This window comes from Chiloscyllium plagiosum, unplaced genomic scaffold (genome assembly GCF_004010195.1).
Source record: "Chiloscyllium plagiosum isolate BGI_BamShark_2017 unplaced genomic scaffold, ASM401019v2 scaf_8072, whole genome shotgun sequence".
NCBI lineage: Eukaryota > Metazoa > Chordata > Chondrichthyes > Orectolobiformes > Hemiscylliidae > Chiloscyllium > Chiloscyllium plagiosum.
In genome coordinates, this window is record NW_025213466.1 from 661 (window position 1) to 20,705 (window position 20,045).

The 20,045-nt window shown below is 41.7% G+C and overlaps 2 protein-coding genes across 3 annotated transcripts; one reads left to right on the forward strand and one right to left on the reverse strand.

The window, feature by feature from the left end:
• Positions 1-2,582: 2,582 nt before the first annotated feature.
• Positions 2,583-8,054, reverse strand: LOC122547638 (transcriptional activator protein Pur-beta-like). Its single transcript, XM_043686243.1, has 2 exons — positions 7,486-8,054; positions 2,583-7,287 (listed from the first exon to the last, which is right to left on the reverse strand). The coding sequence occupies exons 1-2, from the start codon at positions 7,900-7,902 to the stop codon at positions 6,628-6,630; spliced, it is 1,077 nt and encodes a 358-aa protein (XP_043542178.1). The 5' UTR covers positions 7,903-8,054; the 3' UTR covers positions 2,583-6,627.
• Positions 8,055-8,400: 346 nt separating this feature from the next.
• Positions 8,401-18,693, forward strand: LOC122547637 (Werner syndrome ATP-dependent helicase homolog). 2 transcript variants are annotated; one of them, XM_043686241.1, is made up of 5 exons: positions 8,401-8,717; positions 15,050-15,163; positions 16,412-16,527; positions 17,673-17,818; positions 18,507-18,693. In XM_043686241.1, exons 2-5 carry the CDS (start codon positions 15,068-15,070, stop codon positions 18,668-18,670), a joined length of 522 nt encoding a protein of 173 aa, XP_043542176.1. In that variant the 5' UTR covers positions 8,401-8,717; positions 15,050-15,067; the 3' UTR covers positions 18,671-18,693. The 2 variants fall into 2 exon arrangements, with proteins under 2 accessions (XP_043542176.1, XP_043542175.1); XM_043686240.1 differs by having other exon boundaries at positions 8,402-8,717; positions 15,053-15,163.
• Positions 18,694-20,045: the final 1,352 nt, after the last annotated feature.

Sequence of the window (20,045 nt, forward strand, 5' to 3'; positions counted from 1 at the left end):
CTAAGAGAAAACCTATGCAAAATGAGGTGTAGTGTGTATGTCATACAGCATACATGTGTATATAAGGAAATTGAATTCAAATAGACTCAGTATTTGAATTCAACAACCTCATTAGAATTCAACAACTCACAACCTATTTAGATTAGGACCCATGCCATGAAGTCTTGTTTGGATGGTTTGCTCTGGGTATGGATGACCTATTTTCTGGTCTTGATATAGGCTGTTTACCTGCATCTCTTGTTTACTATCAGCACTTCCTTTACCTTTTGTTCTGGAAATCCTTTACCTTCATCATAGAATCCCTACAATGTGGAAACAGGCCCTGGGCAATTTAGCATGGCCAATTCACCTCACCTGCACATCTCTGGATTCTGGGAGGAAACTGCAGCACCCGAGGAAACCCATGCAGACATAGGAAGAACGTGCAAATTCCACACTGACAATTGCCTGAAGTTGGAATCAAACCTGGGTCCCTGGTGCTGTGAGGCAGCAGTACTAACCACTTAGCTATCACTTTCTTTTGCACTTACTCCTCTTCCTCCCCTCTACATTAATAGCATTAAACCCACCACTTTGAGACACTTAGTTCTGAAGAGCCCATATTGAACTCCAAACATTAACTGATTCTCTCCATAGATGCTGCCAGAACTGTTGAGTTTCTTCAACATTTCCCATTTTTATTTTGGATCCCCCAGTATCTGCAGTGTTTTGCTTTCACTTTCTCAATTACTCTATGCAACATGTCTGGCCCAAGTGAAAGATGCAAAAAACAAAATCCAGCAAGGTGAAGCATTTAATCCAAAACACTCGCTTTCACCATTATACCTCAGCACAGGAATCATCATGCTCCATAAAATTTGACTATGCTGAAATACATATTCATACAACTTGCAATACTATCAACATCGACCTGAAGTTTCGATCTTTTGACAGCCAGCTTTCAGGTCACCACTGTTTACATCATCTTTAACTGCATTCTATTGATATTGTCAAATATTTTCAATAGTCTAAACAAAGATGGAGCACTTACAGAATTAGTCGAGTCCTTAATGGCCTTGTTAATATACTATGGTTATACAAAAACAACTTTTGAACTCTTTAGATCTTTGCACTATGTTCCATATCTTCTTTTTGAAGATAGTACGCACACCCTTACAACTGAACAACCTTCTCATTCTTAAATGGTGTTTGAGTTTTGATCTAATATGTCTACATATTACAAAGAAGCATGCATGTAGATTAGCTTATTTTGCCCTCAAAATTCCTTGAAACACATCCCAAATTTGGAATAATTAGCTACAATCTAGTAAATTGAGCAAAAAGAGTAACATTTGCAAGACAAAGATAAACCAGTGCAAAAAGCAAAGCAAAACTAGTCTGTTTCTAAGTTATAGAATGCCTTCAAATCCTATTGCGCTTTATACATTAGTAGGTAGACCACACACCACAGACAACGTATGCAAAAGTTGCAAACAGAATTCTTGACAAATGATTCATCATCTGTCTATTGTACTGAGCTTAATACTTCAGATTCAAAACATGCAAACATCTCAACTGTGGATCTGTGCTAAAAATAAAATTGACAGGATAAGGATACAAGCAGACAGTACAGTAGACAATTATATTCAAAATTCACAGCTATAGTAACTTGGCAATAAACAAGACATTATACCTAAATGACCATTTAATGCACACTGCAAAACATCAACATGCCACCATCTGCGATGTAAGCAGTGTCTATCAATAAGAACATGGTTATATTTTAAAACATATCAAATCTAAAAAATAATATTGCAAAAAATTTAGAGCGCTAACAGCAATAAATGCTATATAAGTAGAATTAATATTCAGAGCGTTGTATGCTGTGCAATCAAAACTAGTTGGAAGGAGTGAAGAATTACAAAGCTCCTGTGATACCGTGCTGGACCATTACCAGATCCTACCCGTAATACGTTTTGGGAGAGAAGTCAGTCAGCAAGTCAAGTGTGTTTATATGAAGACCAGAAATATAAATCCTTGCAATTCTGTCACCTAGTATCAGCATAAATTCCTCCCATCTCGGCTATTGCACAGGTTTGATGCAGAACAAATGTTTTATTCTGCTTCAACATTTCTTTTACATCCGTAAGCCTTAATTGACTGTAGAAATGTTACAAAATAACACCTTTCTATATCTTCCACAAAAAGGGAAATTATCAATTTGTGTGGTCAATGCACAGTCAAAATTATGTAAATTTAATGTGAATCTTTAAAGATGTGAGAATTTACATTTTCACTCATTTGAGATACCTTCAGACCCAGGTCAGAGAACTAAAAGTGCTCCAGTCTCCTATGTGACTTAGTTACTACTGAGATTCTTGAACACAATTGAACGAATTAGGCTGATCGATAGCATGCAATGTTTTAGTCCAACGCATTACAAGGAGAATACTTGGAAACAAAATCTATCACCACCCCCGCCCCCAATCACAAGGTAGCTAATTTACCAACTGAGAATGTCATTAAAGTCATATACAATCCTAAAGCTGAAACAGAACAGCAAGTAAAACAAAAATTGCAAAAAAACGAAGTAACTAAATGTATCCACTGTAGCTTTTAATGGTTACTAGATTTTAGCTTCAAAAGATTGGTAATGCTTGGAATCCTACTTGTACAATATCTTAGTAAATAGGAAGATGAACAGTCATGGAAGAAAAATAAGATGGAGCTTTAAAATGAGAATTTTAAGTACTACTGGACAGTCATAAATAGAATATCTTTATACAGTTGATAGTACAGGTGGATAGACTGATTATTGGGTTGTACCATCACAATCACAAAATTGTGACCATTATTCTGCAGCTAATTTACTTAACTAAATTAGGAGTCAGATCAGTGATAACTAATTTGTAAAAAGACTTACCTTCATAAGATCTATTGCTAACGACCTTTAGCAAATTCTATACCATACAATGTAAAAATGGTAATTTATACACATTTGTAGTCCTCATTTATGATTGTACTGCAATCATTCACAATCACCTTCGCTGTATGGAAATTTCATGGGGGCTGTAATTCTACAAACCTAGCACACTGAAAAACTTTATCATTTTAATCTAGATAGCTTATCTACTCTGATTTTGATTGTATCACAAATTTGCACATGACTAAAGGCACAAAGAAGCATCACTTGCACAGTGCCCATGTGCAATACATTCTCCATGATGCAAACAGGTTAAGAGTAGCACCTTTTAATTTCAAGGACGGCTTTACTGCAGCATTACTGTGGATTATAAATCATTATATCACTAAATCAGAAGAGACTGATCTCAAGCTTGAAATAAATAGATGAGAAGTGAAACATGCTAAGGTGTCCTTTTAGGAGACAAGCAAGACTTTGTTTTCAAGAGGTAAACTGACTACACAGCTTTATGAATCTGCGTTTTGGACCACTTCCCTCCTTTATCCTCCTTGCAATTTGCATCAATAAATAAATGTTAACTTTCTAAATTCAGTTTATTTGCAACTTTCTAACAGGAGCTAAAGGGTAATATTATCTGCAAAATACAGACTTTGTAGGAGGGAGAAAATGTAACAGGCAGAGTTCAACTAAGTTATAACAAAATGACATTGATTGTCAGTGAATAAATTTACACATTTACAACAGTCATGGTGAAGTGCTTGGATAGCTTCATGATTGTCTCATGCAAGGTTTAAAACGCAAGGGATGGAGGACTTCAGCAAAATGAAGGCTACGTTACAGGTGATCTGTCAGCTCTGCTAGTTAGAGGTAATTATTTTCCAAATATCTCCAGGTCTTTTCTGCATGTTATAAAAACGATTGCTAATGCCTTGCAGTGCATTTAGTTTTATAGTACACAGTAATGCAGCTTGGCAAATACACAAAACAGAATTAATTTCAACTGATGTTATAAAATTACATCATGTGCTGTTGATATTAGGTCAGTGCAAAAAGCTGTCATAATACTACAGAATAACCTGCGTGGGAGTACCGTAGTCATAATACAGGTACATCCACAAATCTGAAAAATCCCCAGTAATGCCAGTAATATTATCAAAAGTTCTATACTTTTCTGACGAAGCAGAGGATTAACTGCCTTGAACCCAGTACTGCAGGCATACCCATGGTCTACATCTTTATAAAAATAACTGCAGCACAGCTATTCATGTTATAATAATTGCTGATATTTACTGTTAAGTATTATGTTTAGCAGCCAAGTGAAATGATTGCAAGTTTGCCATTTTGTTTAGATGAGAAACAGGCACTACACTGGTCTGCTTTTGTGCATAAAAAAATTTATAGAATGGTTGTCCCCAGTTAATACATGGAGAGTAGAGCAGCATCCAATTTTGATTCTTCAAAAGTGCAAAAAAATTATAGGCTATTAAATATTTGTCACAGTTATTTTCTCTATCAGATCCTGTAACTACTTTTTTCTGTCCCCTCAAACCATGTTCAATAAAGAGGAATAATTTTACACATTTTTATAATTCAGATTGGACAGTTTTTTCTTGTTTGGAGATAATCCTATGGCACACTGGTCTGTGATTTATTTCTCATGGTTATTCAATAGAAGTATGGAACAACATATCTATAATGCACTTCGTCATGTTGGTTATAACTGGAATAAAGTGCATCAGACAAGCTAAACTGAACTATCTAACAAGTTATTGCCTACCTTTGAACCCCATTTTTTTCCAATGGGGATGAGAATAGATGTTTTCTGAATATGGTACACATTGTAGATTCAGTATGTAATAGATTCAGTATGTAATAGTCTAGAAAGTACTGATCAATTTTTGGTGAACTAAATATTTCATATATAGTACATGCAAATGTATACCACACTTTGTGCTGATTCGAATTTTTAGAAGACTTGAATTTTAAATTGCCACAAATGGCAATTACAAAGGCTTCAATAGTTTAAAAGCTTTTTAAAAAGGTGGATTTTTTTCAAAGATAGAATGGGTGTGCAGCTCATTAGTGTTATTCAAATGAATTAAGTTGCTACAACTTTACTCACAGCAGCTGTGGCTGTTCATTGAGAATAGGTGTACACATCTTTTTTCCATAGACAGTTTTGAGATTCTAGTCTACTTCTGTTTGCACTCAAAAAGATAAAGCAACTACATTTATATTAAAAGTGCTTCTTGTTTGTATAATTTTTAAAAATTCTGAAATCTTGTTTGGAGAGTTTTGTTTTAAAATGTAATATTAAGTACAGCAAGCTCCAGCTCATTTTAAGCCGAAACAAGCACAAATCCAAACACCAATTTGTTTTTCCAAGGAATGATCCGATGGAATGAAATGGAGGCCAGATAATTTTTCTGCATTGCACATGCAAGCATTTGGCATGGCTTGTGGGTGAAGGTGGTATGCAGAAGGCAGTGTGGCAAGACAATAATAATTTGGGGAGACAGGAAGATAATGGCGACGTTGGGAGATGGGATAATGGTGCTGCTCCATTATGAAGACAACAAGATGACAAAACAACAATTTGGGGAGAATGAGAGAAAATTATCCATGAGGTGGGGAAAATGAGATAACGACCTGGGTAGTGAGGTAGATGATTAGCAAAAGGAGGCAAGACGGAGAGGGGAGACAGCAATGATCTAGGGGATAAAATGATAAATTGTGGTGAAGGGGAAGATGATCTGGAAAAATATTTGAATTGGATGTCAGACAAAGAAGGTATATCATCTCTGTCCATAGAATGGGTTGGGTTGACTAAATGAATCTATAGTCTCTGACTTTAAATGACTGAAACATGCAAGATAGTGACTTGCAGGGTAGACATTGACATGATATCCTGCTGCAAAATCTAGATCATGGGGGGGGGGAGGTAGAGAACAGTTTCATGACAAGGAGCCAGTAATTCAGAACTATTCTCACGCAGAAAGTTGTGAATCTTTGGAATTTTCTACCCAAGCTACATTGAACATATTTAAGGCTGAGACAGATGTTATATTTCTAAGGGCACGAAGGAATAGGGCAAGTGAGAGAGAAATTCGAGTGGAGACAGTTGTTGCACGGCATAGCAAACGCCACATCTACTTCTGCTTTGAGAAATGATTGGGGAGCAGTGGAAAATGAACCTGCTAGGGAATATGCAAGCTGAGAATTGGAGTTGGAGTCTTTAAGACATTGACCAAAAGACTGGAAGGCTGCGAGACGTTGATTGAGAATTTGGGAGATGAGGTGGGGCTACATGTGCCAACTGAGAGTTTCACAGCAAAGGCGGCATTTCGGCTAATCATGTCACTACTGGTCATAAAACACCTGACTCTTCGTCTCAGAGTGGAATGCTGCAAGATGCCGACTGAGAATTGCGGGGGAACACAGGGGATTAAGTGGGGGGCTGGGGGGAGGGAATGGGAGATGACTGAATCGGGGGGGGGGGGGGGTGATATTGCATTGTGTTAAAACCCTAAATATTGGTACTGGTAACATGGAGAGATAAAGCATTAGGATGTGTGGCGATAGGACGAGGGTGATGTTATCACAGGAACAGAGTTCCAAGAGACAAACTGGATCGAAGCGGTAACGCCGCTTCTCGATGCACAGATGCTGCCAGACCTGCTGAGCTCTTTCCAGCACCTTCTGTCTCGGAAGGTGAGAAAGCGATGTCAATCTTCCTCCTCTTCTTCTTGGACACCGTCTGCGGCGGCAGCAGCGGCGACCTCCCGGCTCAGCTCGGCCCGCCTGTCCCTACGCCTCTCTTGGATCGCCCTCATCTCCTCGGCGTACCGGAGAAAGTTGTCGCCGAAGCGGGCCCAGGCTTTGTACGGCACGGTGATGGAGTGGCGGTACGAGGGCTTCACCTCGCTCAGCCGCAGGAACACGCCGTACCGGTTAGAGCCCGGGTCGAAGAAGAAGCGTTTGTTGTCGACCGGCACCGAGATGCCCTCGGGCAGCTCCAGCGGCCCCGGAGCGCCGGCCTCGTCTGTCAGGCCTCCCCCTCCAACCCCTGCCGCCGCCGATGTCGGGGCAGTTCCATAATCCTCGATCAGCCGGGCCAAGGCGTCCCGGAACTCGATGAGGCCCTGGGCGGGGAGGGCGATGGTCTGGCCTTGGGCCTGGCTCTGGCCTTGGGCGGAGTAGCCCCAGCCGGGGGAGCCTCGGCTCACGGTCTGGCGGATGCGCAGGAAGCGGCCCCGCTGATTCTCCTTCAGGTCCAGGTAGTACTTGCGGTTCTCCCGCACCAGGGACTCGCTCTTCAGCACCCGCTGAGGCTGAGGCTGGGCCTGGGCCTCGGGCTGGGCCGGCGCCACATGCTGCTGCTGCTGCTGCACCACCGCCGCCTCCTCGTTGCGGTTCTCCCGCACCAGGGACTCGCTCTTCAGCACCCGCTGAGGCTGGGCCTGGGCCTCGGGCTGGGCCGGCGCCACATGCTGCTGCTGCTGCTGCACCACCGCCGCCTCCTCGTCCTCCTCCTGTTGCCTCCGCCGTCGCCTCAGGCCTCCTCCTCCCCCGCCGCCGCCGGCCAGCCCGAGCTGGGCGTAGTGCTCGATGAAGTCCCCCAGGTAGTCGCGCATCTCGGCCGCCACAGGCATGGAGACGGTGAGGCGGCTCTTGCGGCCTGCCGAGCCCACCACCTCGGCGATCTTCAGGAAGCGGCCCTTGGCGTTCTGCTTCACGTCCAGGTAGAAGCGCTTGTTCTGGATGTCCACCCGCTTGGAGGCCAGCTCCTGGGTCTCGAGTAGAGGCGGCGGCGGGCCGGCGGCCGGGCTCGGATCCCTCGCCTTGGGCGGTCGGGACGCCTCAACATCCCCTTCCTCCTCCTCTTCCTCCTCCACTACCGCTTCCTCGGGAGGTACGGCGACGGCGGATACCGCCGTTAAAAGGTGAAGATCGGCGTCCGTTTCCCCGCTGGCCCGTTCCCGATCGCTGGTCGTCGCCATGAGAGACGGCCCCCCCGGCCCGCCTGAAACCAACCGCTGTCCAACGGCCAACGCTCGCGAGACCCGAGTGTGCAGACTCCTGCGGCTGCGCGCGGGGCGTGGGCGGGGAGATAGCGAGGGCACGCCCACATCACCATGACGACCCGCTGCCCCCCACCCGGAGAGGGGAAAGGGGCGGGGTCTGAACCCGCGGTTCGGGGGCGGGGCTTTGGCTGGATGTACGGGCTCTCGAGGAACGGAGGGGGCGGGGAATGTAGGGCTGGACGTATAGCGTGACGGACGGTACCTGAGAGGAGACTGATAGTGCAGGGGCGGGGACTGAAGTTAAGAGGCGGGGACTGAAGTTAAGGGGCGGGGACTGATGGCACAGTGGACAGTGACTGAGCGTGAATGGGCGGGACTAGATGGCACTGGAGCGGGGCCTGGCCGTGAAGGGCGGGGCGTGGTGTAGGCGGGGACTTCAGTCAGCGTGTAAAATGTAGACACAATTAATCGTACGCCGAGTGCTCGATCGAAGTACCGGGGTACCTTTTTTCCAGAAAAACAAACACACTGCTTTTTCTACCCGTTACTGCAGATGGTCGCAAGGCAGATGGTGCCGGCGATGCCGCTCACAATATTTGTTGTCATCCTTCGTATTTCTAGAGGGGGCGAATCCTCACCAATCGAGTGATGGGTGGTCGATCCAGGCTCTGGTCACGTGGAGCGCGCGAAGATGGCGGCTGAGCGAGTGATTGCAGACTCTGTGTCCTGGGGCCCTGAGGGAGAGAGTAAACACCCTTCAGGGTCTGGGCTAGCTGCTCCTCTTTGAGCCGGTAAACTGTTGTCGTGCTGTTTTAGTGTGTAGAGTGGATTGTGTGCTAACTTCTTTCCTGCTGGCCTCAGGCGCAGAGTTAACTTCACTTTCTGTTTGATGGTCTTCATGATGTGGAGGGGCCGGTGTTGGACTGGGGTGGACAAAGTTAAAAATCACAAAACTCCAGGTTATAGTGCAACAGTTTTAATTGGAAGCACTGAGTTTTGTGATTTACATATGAAACCAACATGGTCATTCTAACAGACGAGAGACTTAACAAACAATCAAGGTATTTTTCAAAGTATAAGTTCAATTATATCACACTGTAAACTTTTGCTATAAATTCTGTGTCTTACAGTTGTGTACTCTGCAACCACCTGATGAAGGAGCAGTGCTCTGAACCCTAGTGCTTCCAATTAAACCTGTTGGACTATAACCTGGTGCTGTGTGATTTTTAACTTTCTGTTTGACTCTTTCTGCAGGGCAACACCTGCATTGTTTTATATAGAACATTACAGCGCAGTACAGGCCCTTTGGTCTTTGATGTTGCGCTGACTTGTGGAACCATCTGAAGCCCATCTATCCTATACTATTTCATTTTCATCCATATGTCTATCCAATGAACATTTAAATGCCCTTAAAGTTGGCGAATCTACTACTGTTGCAGGTTTATCTGCGCGTTTGAAGTTTATTGCATTGGAGGGTAAAAATAGGAATATCTTGTGACAACTGTACTGTGCATTGGTGAGACCACACTTCGAAGGCAGTGTACGCTTCAGTTTGAGAGATGTACTTGCAGGTTGTTATGCAATGATGTGTTTCATTAATGCAAATTTGCTATAACATGATTGATGAATTGGGGACGCTGTTTCTAACGCATGAACTTTTAAAGTGTGTATTGGTTATAATGTGGTTCTGGCCTCATTAATTTAAATGGTACTGCTATTAATAACTTTCTTACAACATGGGGTTGCATGAGAACAGAACTACTGTGCTATAACAGAACTGGCTATGTTATAAGTGCCTCGGAGGAGTTTCACTCAGCTGATTTCTGGAATGAAATGAGAGAGTTGTAGTTTTTACACCCTGGATGAAGGCACTTTGGCCCATCGTGTTCACTCTGATCATTAAGTAGCTATCTATTCTAACTTTATTTTATGCCTGCAACCTTGTATGCTGTGGCAAATCGAGTGCTCATTTCATCTTATATTGAAAAGTTAGGGGGTCTCCCATTTAAGAGATGAAATTTTTTTTTTCTCCTGGTAGGTCAGCATTCTCCGCAACAAAGAGTAGCTGAAGTAGAACAATTACTTCTATTGAAGGTTGCCATTTTGGTTTAACTGACCCTTCCTCAGAACTGATGGTACAGAGAAAGGTCACTCAACCTGAAACGTTAACTCTGATTTCTCTCCACAGATGCTGCCAAACCTGTTGAGCTTTTCCAGCAATTTATTTCTGTCTCTGATTTACAGCATCCACAGTTCTTTTGGTTTTACTTGTATTCAAGCCTGAATCATGGTACAGGCAAGAAGGTGCCATGAAGACCTGTGATCAATCCTGAGCCTATTGGATGATAGAACAAGGTGGATGGGCTGAATGTGCTACTCCTGTTTCTAAAATCTCCAGGTCATCATACACAGACAACCAGTTGGGTTGTACTGTTGTCACACAATCATGGAATCAAATCCTACACATAATCCAGTACTGATGGGATGCTGCCATTCTGAAAAGATGTTTATTTCAGGTCTCACATATCCTTTCAGATGAATGTGGCCTAATTAAATTTTATTGCCCTGCTAAAGTCACTAATTCAAATTAATTTATAATTATATGCTTGTTACGTGTAGGACTTTGCTGTGTACAAATTGACTGCTGATTCCTATACTGTCACCTTACTTTGAACAACATGGTTTGGCTGTAAAGCATTTTAGGGTTTCCAGAAGGAGTAAAATGCAGTATAATAAATGCAAGCCTTTTTTATTCTTCTGGCTCCTGCAGGCAGTAGTAAAATTGGTCACTGTAAACTGTTTCTGCAGACTGTTGGTCAAGTCTCCTGGACACAACAACAACAACTAGTGTTCCAGGAGTAGAGTAGTATGATCAGCAAATCTGTTGTCTTTCAGATCAATGGCAATGCTCTTGTCTCATCAGAAGGTTGTAGCTTCAAATCTCACTTCTGAGGCTTCATTCAGCACATTAGTCTGGCTGTCATTTCCTTGCAATACTGTTGGGAGTGCCATTTCTCAGACATGTTATACTGGTTTCTTGTCTTTTATCCTTAGGTGAATGCTAGTTGCTCTTTAGCACAACTGTTGACCAGGACATGAAAATTCCCCTGCTCTTTAAATCTTTAAAGTTGACTTGTTGAGGTTTGGTTACTGTCCGATCTGAAAATGGCACCTTTAAAAGCGCTCAACCAAAATATCAGCCTTGATTCTGCACTTTACTATCTGGCATGGGCTTGCTATCTAGCAAAGACTTTAATTGCCACTTTCTTAATTATATAAATACGCAGTGCAGCATTTTTTGAAAGTCTGAGCCAGTTCTTTATATACAATTTTTAGGAACTTGCATAATGACAATCATGGGGATTGTAGCATTTGCAGCATTTCCTGACAAGTGATAGAACCTAAATTCCCTGAAGGTTTTGTGGAAAAAACATGTAATTTTATTGAAATTTAGTTCAGAGTTAATGCTTTTCCATCAACTGTTCTTGAAAACCCATACCACAGCCTACGTTTTGATCACTGTGTGATTTGGACAGCATGACTATAATCACTGCGTAGAGTGTAGTTCAGCTGATCAATTAAATGTAGGGAAATGAAAAGTTATTGACAAAAAGGAGCCATTCTAATTTATGAAATGCTTTGAAGCCAAAGGCACAGTCAGCTGCAGCTTCTGGAGCTGATTTTCTGCAACAGAAGTTCTTAGTTGCCACAAACCCTTCACTTGTTCTGATGAGTACAAGATATACACTGTGCAATTATTTATGGATCTCTAGGGAGATGGTGGAAATATTAGACATCATCCTGTGGGCCAAGAGCTTTTAGTGAAATTGTTCCCCCTCTTAAAACCGGCCCTAGCCCTGAAGCCGCGACCTATTTTTTTTTATTTCAAAACTTTTGTTAATTAAAAAAATCTTTATATTGATGCACACAGTCGCTAACATAGGAAGGAGCAAGCATTGGAGTTTGACTCTTATCCAACAAGCAAACCAAAGACCTGTCTTACACATACAAGACTATCATTTACATATAATCGGGATACTAGAAGGGTCTGATAACTGGATGGACCCACATTTACCTTCAGCAGGAATACCTCAGACAGTGGTCTTTCCCCGCTGCATCTAGGCAGCAGTTGCCCCAAGCTTTCCACGTGCATTAGCATGAATTCATTAAATGAAAACTTGGTTTCTCACACAAATTAGGACGTTGAGATGTATTTCAGGGTATTTGTGTGATTGGAGATATGGCATGGAGTGGACGTAGTACATTTGGGAGGAAAAGGAGACCTTAGACCTGTGGCTGTCAAAGCTGACCATGACATGGTTTTCCTTGTCTCATGTCTGGGACTGTTAGGATTGCGTGACAGCTTCCCTATTGTCTTATAATGTGATTACGAGGGTAGTGGAAGGCAAGTTGGATAGCCTGCATTTTGTTTTTTGTCAAGCAATTGCTGTATTCCTATTGTTTAGTAAATGTATGTGCGGTACTGGGTTTTTACCTACCCATGTTCGTATTCCCAGCTAGCATGCTATGGAGATTCATATTCTGTTTTTTTTTTATTGGAGCTTTCTAAATGCTGACACCATTTCAGTGGTTCCTCAACCTTTTATGATATTGCTCTAATGGTCTGGCAGCAGATCCTGGTTGAGATGTTATGCGAGGTGGGTCAGAAGAATTATGGTGAATATTTTGTCAGAGAAGAATAAGATTCCTCTGACTGTTGAAAGATGAGGGAGTTCCTTTCTGCTTGCAAAGGTGAACACTGATCTCTGCACCATATTTGTGGACCTGAGCAAGGTCCCGTCATGTTAGTCGTTAGGCCCTGTGACAGGTAATTGAGAAATTTGACTGTCCACTGAAATTCACAGTGGTGAATCACAGTGGTGCAAATAACGTTTTTTTTTTCAAGGTTTTTGTATTTATGGTTATGGACTGAAATGGGAAAGTACCTGTTTTAAAAATGAAGGATTATTGAGGGATTACAGCACTTTTTGAAAGCAAGTAATTTGATGTTAATTGTTAATGCTGTTTATACACTTGCTTGTTCAAGAAGCAATTGACATGCAACAAAAACAGAAATAGTTGGACACACTCAGCATGGTTGGCAGCATCTGTGGAGAGAAAAAAATGACTTTATACATCTAGTGATCCTTTTTCAGAATTGTCCTGAAGAAGGGTCACTGGACTTTGAAATGTTAACTCTGCTTTCATAGACCTGCTGAGTTTCTTGAGCAATTTCTCTATTTGTTTCGGATTTCCAGCATCCACAGTTCTTTGCTTTAGTTTAGTAGTTGACGTGTAGTTTGCAGGTGAGCTGGAGCCAAGAGTGTACAAATGGAGAATTACTGAGTAACAAGTAGCTGATTGGTCTAGACTAGCAACCAGTTATCGATGACTGAGGCCTTCGGCCTGCCAGCAACTGTGTGATTGGCTTCCCGGCAGCTGAACATTTTGGGACTGTGAACGTAATGAGAACCATCAGATCACTACCAACTCAGAAGCTGTCTCTGTTCTCTACAGTAAAAAGAAGCATTTGAAGCATGAAGAAAGACGGTTCATTTTCCTTCAGTTGTTGTCAGCTGCAACTTATAATTAATAAGTCTGAGGCATCTTGAACATTAAATCAGTCACCCTCTTCCTCCTGCAAACCATTGAAAACACCTATACAATCAAGACCAAGAAGCAGCGTTTTGATCAGCACAAGAATCATCACAAGAACAACCACTGAACTGCTTCCAGTCTTTTCCTCACCCATAGCACCCATTTTTTTTCCCTGCCTGTGTTTGTGTATGGCAGTATTTATAAAGGGTTAGAGTTTTAATTAGTGGAGTTACATGGTGATGGTTCATGATTGTTTCTAGAGTCTATTTGCTTGTAATATACTTTAGGCAAAGATCTGTCTCCATGGACTTCATAAATTCCTGTTTGCTGAGAACATGCAATGCAACACAAACGTGTTTTCTAATGCAGGCAACACTTTAGCTTGACATTACTTCAGTTTTCATTCTGTTGATTGTAATAACCTTTTTCAGGAAAGCTCTTTCCTGAACCCAAAATTTCAGTCCATGACCAGAACTCGTCAACCATTCAGTTATCTCGGCTGCAAAGTTTCTTGACCTTTCTATGTTGGTGGGATATATGCAAGAATTGTCAGAGCAGGTGTAGCCTTCAGAGATTTAGCATTAGTCTGGGGATGAGGAGGTGTGAATCTGCCTAACAAACAAAGTGATAATGCCTGCTGTGCTGTATGCATGCGATACTTGGACTGTGTATCTGCGTCATGAAGTTCAACCTCATTCATGTGAGTTTTTGGAAGCTTTTGAAGATCAGTGGCGGGAGAAAATACAAAACACTGAGGTACTCAACTGAGTTAGCATGCCAAGCAGACACTTCATATTGCAGTGTTCACATCTGGGTTAGGCCAGTCATTTAAGCTGGAATGCTTGACACTCAAAGCAGACCTTCTGTGGAGGGCTTGGGCCTGGAGTGCTATAAAGACACACTAAAGACATCACTTAGGTGTTTTGATATGGACTTTGGTCCCTGGAAAAAGCTTGCGCTGGATTGGATAATGTAAGAGAAAATCCTGAGGTGTCAACTTGCTTAAAATTGAATCATTTGTGGTCCTATTTGCAACGGAGACTGTTGGGGGAAGATTGACCTTGTCAGTCACTGGCACACCCCCATAATCCTACCAAAGCCCTCAATGGTCAAATTGTCACGTGAGTTTTTAACGATGAACAGCACCAGTAACCTACTTTAAATATCTTGGTGTTGAAAACTGGTCACTGTTGTAAATAACCAGCTGTTGAAGTTTGGAATAAGTACAAATGATTATTCACTTGCTTCTGGGACATTGTTAAGCAATCAGTTTGAGATACTGGAAAATATACGGTCAAATTTGAAATGGCAGCTCCATTATGATATGACAAAACAAGCACTTGAAGTTTTATATTCTTGAAATCTGACATCCATTCTCTTGTGCTCAATGGAGAGTAGAAACTGATCACAATATGAGATTGTTAACTTGCATGTGTTTGCCAGATTCTTTCCCTAGGATTTACTTTTAAGATCTGCTGTTTTATCAGAGTATTATGCATAGAAAACTTTTTTTTTTGTGCCTCAGCAGAAAGTTTTCCAAAGGATGCATGTAAATGGTGAGAAGATGACTGATCAGCAGCGTAAACTACCAGAATGGATGGAGTCAGAAGAAATAAAAGAAGCTGAAAGTCAGCAAAAGGTATACGGGAGTAATTGATTTTTCTTCCCTGTCTTGCATGACTGTGTTCTTTTTGAAAGAAAAGACTTAGTTATTTTGAATTTGTTTTAGGCAAACATTAATGACTTGTTGGATTATGGTACAAAAGGAGACCACTCAACCCATTGAATCCATGTTGGCTCCCTGCAGAATTACCAGACAGTTTTGTTTTCCCAGCACTATTCCCATAGCCACGCAGGTTTATACAATAATGTCAACACAATTTCCTTTTGAAATCATTGATCATTTTTACATGGGCTGGCAATCTGTTCCTATTCCATCATCTTATTGCTGTAAACCTAGAGCACATTTTCCCTGCTCATGTCTGCTTTAGTCATCGACTGCTCCATCCCGTGCTATATTCATTTAAACCCTTTCCCACATCTAATTAATATTCCTCTGAACTGTACAGATTTATCTCACCATTGAGTGATTTGCAAGGAATAGTGACATAGAAATGTACAGCATGGAAACAGACCCTTCGGTCCAACTTGTCTATGCTAACCAGATATCCTATTTGCCAGCAGTTGGCCCATATCCTTCTAATTCATAAACCCATCCAGATGCCTTTTAAATGTTGTAATTGTACCAGCTCTCTTCCTCCCCCCCCCACCCCCCCCCACCCACTTCCTCTGGCAGTTTTTCCCCTCTCACCCTAAACCTATGCCCTCTAGTTCTGGACTCTCCCACCCCAGAGAAAAGATCTTGTCTGTTTACCCTATCCATACCCCTCATGATTTTATAAACTTCTAAAAGGTTCTCCCTCCGCTTCTGACTCTCCAGGGAAAGCAGCCCCAGCCTGTTCAGCCTCTCGAGGGCAAAAATTTAGTGCAACTGAAACTCAACTTTATCTGCAACTGCCCACCATTTCAGCTACTTCTCTAGCTACTTCGCTGTGATATTTGGAGTCTATACGGGGCAAAATTGCTTCACAACCATGAAGAAGCAGCCACCTTTTGCCCCAGGCGTTTTTTAAACTGCTCTTTATATGTTGTTTTGAAAGAAGAAAATTTGCATGAATTAACTGAACTTGTGGTGTGAAAACAACTGAGTCTCTCCTCTTGGCAATTTAAGACCCAGTTACAGCAGCTCTGTAGGGAACCATAGTACAGGCTTACTCTGAGAGAGAAGATATCTCTACACTACTAGGAATGGTTTTGTTGGAGGGCATGACGAGTAGGCTTCTATTTAAAAACAGGGGGAAAAAAAGAATCTTTTCTTGTATTCCAGGTTTCTTCTACCAAGAAAAATGCTCTAGAGGACAAACTTCCCTTCTTGGAGTTTCCTGGTTCCATTGTATGCAGTTATGAAGCAAATGACTGTTCTTTCCTATCAGAAGATTTAAGGTAAGATTTCTGAAAGAAAGCTATACTTTGTCACGTGTAAGCTAAATGGTTCTATGTTTCTTGTGTACTAGCTTGAATGAAACACAACAATTGGTATTTACATCATCTCCTAGTTGTTGTTTCTTAAGTTTGGCGAACCAGGAGCTACTCACTCATTAGCTAGTGATATCAATCAAAATGTGACCTCTCCTCAGTGGAATTAAAAGAAGGCCATGGGTGCAGCCATCATGTGGCTGCTGTCATTGTTGGTTTAGGTATTTGCTAATGTCACACTGGTGCAGGTCTGAGATCGTGTTTTTTTGGTCCCTTCAGTTGTGAGCTATGTGAGTGTGACCAGAAGAGGGGCAAATAATCAGTGTGTGAGAGAAATAATTGTGCACCATGCTCCTTCATTCTTTTTCCCTTCACCAAAAAGTGTATTTCTTTTACCAAAGAGAAAAAGCCTTGGATGTTAATAATCGTAACTTCATGCACTGTCAGAATTGGGAATACCTATATGTGAATGTCAAACCCTCCCACATCTAATTAACATTATTCTGAACTGTACAGATTTACCTCACCTTTGAGTGACTTGCAAGGAATCGTGTCATAGAAATGTACAGCATGGAAACAGACCCTTCAGTCCAACTCGTTCATGCTGACCAGATATCCTAAATTAATCTAGTCCCATTTGCCAGCACTTGGCCCGTATCTCTCTCAATCCTTCCAATTCATACACCCATCCATATACCTTTTAAATGTTGTAGAGGTTAATGTGTGTATGGAATGACCTACCAGCGGAAGTGGTGGAGGCTGGTACAATTACAGCATTTAAAAGACATCAGAATGGGTATATGAGGAAGGTTAATTAGATGTGGGAGAGGGTTTAAGTAAACATAGGGGATGGAGGGGTAGATGACTAAAGCAGACATTAAGCAGGGCAAATGTGCTCAAGGTTTACGATAATAAGATGGAATAAGAACAGATAATAAAAATGGAATTACCTATATATGAATGTTGGTTATACCTTCTAATACTTTATATTTTCAAAGGCTAGGTCCTATGAATGAGTTTCTCATTTTCTAGATTTTAATTTTAGATGTTTAATATTTACGGATTATAAATGTTATCTTTTTTAAAGTTAATTGCACATTTCTTTATTTTAGGTCTTTTATTACGAAGCAATCAGCAATCGGATTTGACATAGAGTGGCCTCCGACATATATAAAAGGAAAAGTTGGAAAAGTTGCACTTATTCAGCTGTGTGCTTCTGAGAAAAAGTGCTACCTGTTCCATATCTCTTCCATGTCAGGTCAGCATATGATAGTATTTTTATTCCTTCATTTCTCCCCCTCCCTGTCATGAAGGCAGTGGGCGGGTGCTGGAAGCTCTTTCGTACATCATAAAAGTAACACTATACCATATTTTTTTTCTTTCCTAGTTCTGATGAAAAGTCATTTATTTGATACGCTAACTGTTTCTCTGTCCATAGCTACTGTCCAACTCAAGGTGTTCTCACCTTTTTGTTTTTTCTAATTTAACTAATGTGTCACTCTCTTCCTTCCACGTTTAAACATGGTAACAAAATAATGTGCATCTTATGGCTAGGTGGGGAAAATAATTTGTTAGATCTCATTGGGAGGGTGCAGGGTTTCACTCCTCTTCAACATCAGTAGTGCTGCCACCTGCAGATGACCTTGCCTTAGTGCAATACATTGTATCTTTCTTTTTGGAGATGGGTAAAAGCAATACATTGATTTTGCGTTCTCATTCTTGGTAATAGGGATACTGCTGGCATCAGTAGTAATAATTCTCGCTCATTTCTTTTGTTGACTTTGTTTGCAAAATGGATCTTCTAAAAAGATTTTATTCTTGAAAGGTACTGATTTGGCAGAAGCCTTGAAAAACCTTGTGGACCAAGAGTGTTGTGGATTCTAGGCAGTAGCTCATCATTTACCAAATGAGTTGAATCTGTATTGATGACGTAAATTTGGTTTTAGGATTTCCAAGTGGACTCAAAAGGTTGCTAGAAGATGAAGCAATTAAGAAGGTTGGTGTTGGAATTGATGGAGATCATTGGAAGCTAATGAGAGACTATGATGTTAAACTCAAAGGTTTTGTGGAATTAACTGACATGGCTAATCAAAAGGTAAAATATTATTAATTAATGCATCTTACTGTGGGCTAAAATGATACTGATCCAAGATTTGGGACCTGAGATCTTTTGAGTGCAAAGATGATTAATTAAATTAATTGTGAGCCAGGCAGATTTTTTTGTTAAGGAATGTATTTTAAGATTTCAGATTTTGCAGGCGAAACCAATGATATTTGTAGCAATAACAGCTCCAGATCAAAAAAGGGCACTTCATGTACATTCTAATGTGACAGCATTTAAGTACAGCAAACCTTTTTATTAACTGGCACCACCTATGGGACAGGATTGTGCTTGTTGATCAAATATTTCAGATAATGAAGGGGACAACATCATCAATGTAAAAGGACACATTAAGTAATGCAAATGCACGGCAGGGGGGTCTACCTATCACTGTTTTACTTTATTTATAGCATCAATGATTTAAATAACAATGCAACTTTACCTTAAATAAAACTTTATGGCAGAGAACCTTCTCACTCGTACCCTAAACTGTCTACTCGGTGGTAGATCATAGTATTTGAAGGGAAATTGATTTAAAATTGAATCAATTGTTGACATTTCATGAGGCCATTTGATTAAACAACAAGTATATCTACATTGAGGTAAATACATTTTAAAAAACATCTGTTACAAATGGATAGAATGACTTTGTAGCTTTAGGGTGCAGGACCTGGAGTGTAGGGAGGTTAGGAACATGGCATCAATCTCGAAGGAGGGTGCCTGTAATCGGGTTCAGGCCTCTGGCACGGAGCCTGTCCCCATTGCTCAGAAGGGAAGGGTGGAGAAGAGCAGAGCAATAGTTATTTGGGACTCGATAGTTCGGGGCACAGATAGGTGGTTCTGTGGGGGCGAGAGAGACTCGTGTTTGGTATGTTGCCTCCCAGGTGCAAGGGTACGTGACGTCTCTGATCGTGTTTTCCGGGTCCTTAAGGGGCAGGGGGAGCAGCCCGAAGTCGTGGTCCACATTGGCACCAACGACATAGGTAGGAGGAGGGCTGAGGATGTTAGGCAGGCTTTCAGGGAGCTAGGTTGGAAGCTCAGAACAAACAGAGTTATTGTCTCTGGTTTGTTACCGGTGCCATGTGATAGAGAGTCGAGGAATAGGGAGAGAGAACAGTTAAATGCGTGGCTACAGGGATGGTGCAGGAGGGAGGGATTCCGGTATCTGGATAACTGGGGTTCTTTCTGGGGAAGGTGGGACCTCTATAAACAGGATGGTCTACACCTGAACCTGAACGGCACCAGTATCCTTGGGGGGAGGTTTGCTAGTGCTCTTGGAGGGGGTTTAAACTAACTCTGCAGGGGCATGGGAACCCAGACTGTAGCTTTAGGGTGCAGGACCTGGAGTGGAGGGAGGTTAGGAACATGGCATCAATCTCAAAAG

Coding starts and splice junctions, on each gene's coding strand:
- LOC122547638 (XM_043686243.1), bottom strand. CDS start 7,902: ATGGCGACGACCAGCGATCGGGAACGGGCCAGCGGGGAAACGGACGCC. Junction 7,288..7,485: donor ACTACGCCCAGCTCGGGCTG/GCCGGCGGCGGC, acceptor GCGGTGGTGCAG/CAGCAGCAGCAGCATGTGGC.
- LOC122547637 (XM_043686241.1), top strand. CDS start 15,068: ATGCATGTAAATGGTGAGAAGATGACTGATCAGCAGCGTAAACTACCA. Junction 16,528..17,672: donor TTCCTATCAGAAGATTTAAG/GTAAGATTTCTG, acceptor TCTTTATTTTAG/GTCTTTTATTACGAAGCAAT. Junction 17,819..18,506: donor CCATATCTCTTCCATGTCAG/GTCAGCATATGA, acceptor ATTTGGTTTTAG/GATTTCCAAGTGGACTCAAA.